The 3,547-nt window shown below is 42.6% G+C and overlaps 1 protein-coding gene across 1 annotated transcript in view; it reads right to left on the reverse strand.

The window, feature by feature from the left end:
- LOC110003329 (myomegalin-like) overlaps positions 1-3,547 on the reverse strand; it is a gene marked incomplete in the record, with an annotated part of 36,972 nt that overhangs the window by 229 nt on the left and 33,196 nt on the right. The window contains 2 exon segments of the mRNA XM_065955557.1: positions 1-5; positions 2,120-2,196. The exon segment at positions 1-5 is cut by the window's left edge and continues 229 nt beyond it. Coding sequence (XP_065811629.1) covers positions 1-5; positions 2,120-2,196 — 82 coding nt within the window.

Consider the following 3,547-nt stretch of genomic DNA (forward strand, 5'->3'; position numbering starts at 1 on the left):
TCGACCTATGACAGAGTGATATTATCAGACACTAAATATCACAAAACTTGAGCTGGATGTCTTCTTTATTTAGTGACACATCTCTTAAAGGCACAGTATGTAGATACCACCACCAGGGGGCTCTGGGATACAATAACAAAAGGTGACGTCGAGGCTGGCGGGAATCACGGGAGTCTTGAGACCAAGATCTCGAGCATTAGCACACTATGAGTAACTTATGTAGATCAGGTCACAATCCTTTAGGCAGACGGCAAATATTTTGATAAATAAACTCAATAAAAAGCAGCGTTTGATTTGTGAAATATTGCCTCTACGGTTTCCCCCTGAAATTAAATTTTTATTTTAGTGATGGAAAAGTTTGTATTCATTTCATGTGCACAATAATCGTCTTATAAAAGACCTTGCGGTGATGCTGCTGGATCTTTATCCACACTGAAACTTTCCGAGTGTTTAATGTGATGGAGGAAATGTAATCGACTTCTGCTCGTGGGATCACAAAAAACCTTCTGAGCAAACAAAAGGACCACAGTAGAGGGAAACTCAAACGACTTGAGCAGAGTGAACTTTGTCTGCAGGGGGGCTGAAACATGGACCCCAAGCTGAAACGTCTCCCGACCCTCTGAGGGGGACGAGGAGGAGGAGAGGGGAGGGGGGTTAATGTTGAAGCAGCTTCCATCAGTCAGCCTGTGTTAACAGCTCTGATGATACACCGCGGCCTCCCAGTTTATTTATGAAAGAGAGAGAGAGAGAAAGAAAACGCCTCGGAGCTGAACCCCCCCCCCCCCTTTACTTTGACAAAGATCTTAACTGACTAATTGAACTAATTACTGCCTGTACTGCGAGCTAATGCTGTTTTCTCTTCAGCCAGCAGAGCAGAGTTTAACATGAGCAGAGTTGTGAGCATGACGGGGTTAAACATGATCAACAGAAATATATAAAGACACAAATCAACAGACAAACTCAGCTGAAAGGTCTGAAACCTGCAGTAATGTATATACAAGTTTTAATCACCAATATTCTATAAAAATGGAGACCTCCATCGTCTCTTTGGTTTCCTCTTAAAGCCGAAATAAAGATGTGAAGTTCACACATGCTCCTGACTCCCCGGCCTCTCCTTAATTTCCTAATGTAGAGTTAACATTTATATATATATTTTTAAAGATTTTATTTTTGGCCGTTAGAGTTGGAAACCAGGGAGAGAGAGAGAGCGGGGAATAACGTGCAGGAATGGAGCCACAGGTTGGATTTGAACCTGGGCCGCTCGCTGGACCACAGCCTCCATACATGGGGACGTGTGCGCTGGAGGAGAAACTCCAGATAATGTCAGAGAGAAACATTCAGCTGTTTGTGTGACATGGCGCTCAGCCTGTAAACTTTCAGGAGTATTGTGCATGTGTGAAATCAGTAACAGTATGAGCGCTTTAAACTTTTTTTGAACATACTTAAATAGAGTTGACATTTCGAGTAGTTTGCTTCATACTGTAAAAGTGTGAGTGAATATACGCTGTAGTGTGCAGACTGAATGTTGTTAAAGTCACAGACAGCTGCGTCACAGACAGGTGCTGCAGCTCAAATAGTCCTCCACTCAGCAGCACAACAAACCACAAGACACCTCTGCCCTTTACCCGCCTGCTCCACTACTTTCTGCACCCTCCCCCCCTTTAAAACACCCCCCCCCCCCCCCCCCCCCCCTCCCAGAAACACAGATCCACTTCATCCTCTTCATCCCTCACAGCTGAACCCCTACATGGCATCCCTCATAGCTTAGCCCCGTGTTGTGATAGTGAGGTGAGTCTCCAGGCCGCCTGGCTTCTGATCAACTGATGGACTCGTTGGAAATAATAGAACTACAGATAAAGATGTTTTTGTAGTTCTCTGTCAGACGTCCCTGAAGGTTTCTCAACAAGTCCGTTCAGCTCAAAGCAGCTGAAGATTTGCAAACACCTTTGAATTAATTAAAGACCGTTTTAAAAGGTGTTATTTGTTATTTCCTGCAGGTGAGCGATGCAGTGGACGCATTTGAAGGTTTACGGCCTGGGGGATCTCAAACTCACATCGTCATGGCGATTGAAAAATTAATGAATCAAAGCAGGAAAGAAGGAAGGAGTCAGATACTCACAGAGCTTTGTCCACAAGCTGCTGCTTCTCCTCCAGCTCATTCTTCAGACTCTCCACTTCAACCTTCAACTCGATATTCTGCAAGAAAAGAGACGAAGAAAACGATCAGAGCTGAAAGGCAAGACGAGGGTATTCATGTCGCACCTTTCAGACACCGGGGGATTCAGAGGGCTTCACAGAGGAACAAGAAGCATTTAGACTATTTCATAAAATAATATCATGTTTGTGCATTTTAGGAAATCACAACTTCTGTAGAATGCACGCAGCATTCACACAACTAGACACGTGTGCATGGTCAGATGTGCACACACAAGCATGAAAATAAACGTGTTCAGACATGAAAATACAGATAAAGATAAGAATCATGTATCCCAAAAAACAGTATATACTCTTTTTCTAATTACATGAAAAATGGCCTAAAAAAGGTGTCAAGCTTTATGAAGAATCCAAGAAGGAGTAAAAACCAGATTAAATGAAGGAGCGGGGTTTGAAGATATTTCTGATTTAAAAGACTTGACATAGACGATGTGAGAAAATATAGTAGATGTATCTTTTATATTTCTAAACATACAGATTAAAAACCTGACGTTCACCTGACGCTGAATAAATCAAACAGACCGTTTTTGTCCAAATGGAATATTGAATCATGCATACAAAGGTCATCCATCCATTATCTATTCCACTTTTCACGTTCGGGGTCGCGGTGGGCTGGAGCCGATTTCCAGCTGTCATTAGGTGAGAGGCGGGGTTACACCCTGAACGGTTCACCAGCCAATGAAAGGGCTCACATATAAGCCCCGTTTCCACCAGGCGGTCAGCTTTGGTACTTTTTGGTAAACCCTGAACTTTCTTGGGTTTTCTTCAGCCAACCGTTCCCCCACACATCACTAAACACAGCAGTGCCACAACGTGTAGACCGCCAATAAATCCAACAAAGAAGAAGAAGAGCGTGATGTAGTAAACTAAATCAATGATTCCTAGGAAGGTCTGAATCTCCGAGGTCGTCAATGAGGCGGAGCTACATGCTGACAATAGTCGCAAAAAAAACAACAAAAGCAGCCTTGAAATGACTCCAACCAACAACAACGACAACAACAACAACAACAACAACAACAACAACAACAACAACAACAACAACAACGACAACAACAACAACAACAACAACAACAACAACAACAACAACAACAACAACAACAACAGAAAAAGAAGTCAAACAAAAACCAGACCAACATCAGAATCCAAGCAACATAATAACTCTTGATGCATGAAAAAATAAGTTTACAGTTTGCTCATCACTTTGAGTCTGTGTGCAAACGTGAAGTATCCATAAAGTTAAATCAATGCTACAAGTTAACTTCAAGGTAAATCTACACGGTAAATATATCAGACTGTTTGAAACACACAGCTGCAGAGTGCTGCACACAGGTGA

This window comes from Labrus bergylta, chromosome 6 (genome assembly GCF_963930695.1).
Source record: "Labrus bergylta chromosome 6, fLabBer1.1, whole genome shotgun sequence".
Lineage (NCBI taxonomy): Eukaryota > Metazoa > Chordata > Actinopteri > Labriformes > Labridae > Labrus > Labrus bergylta.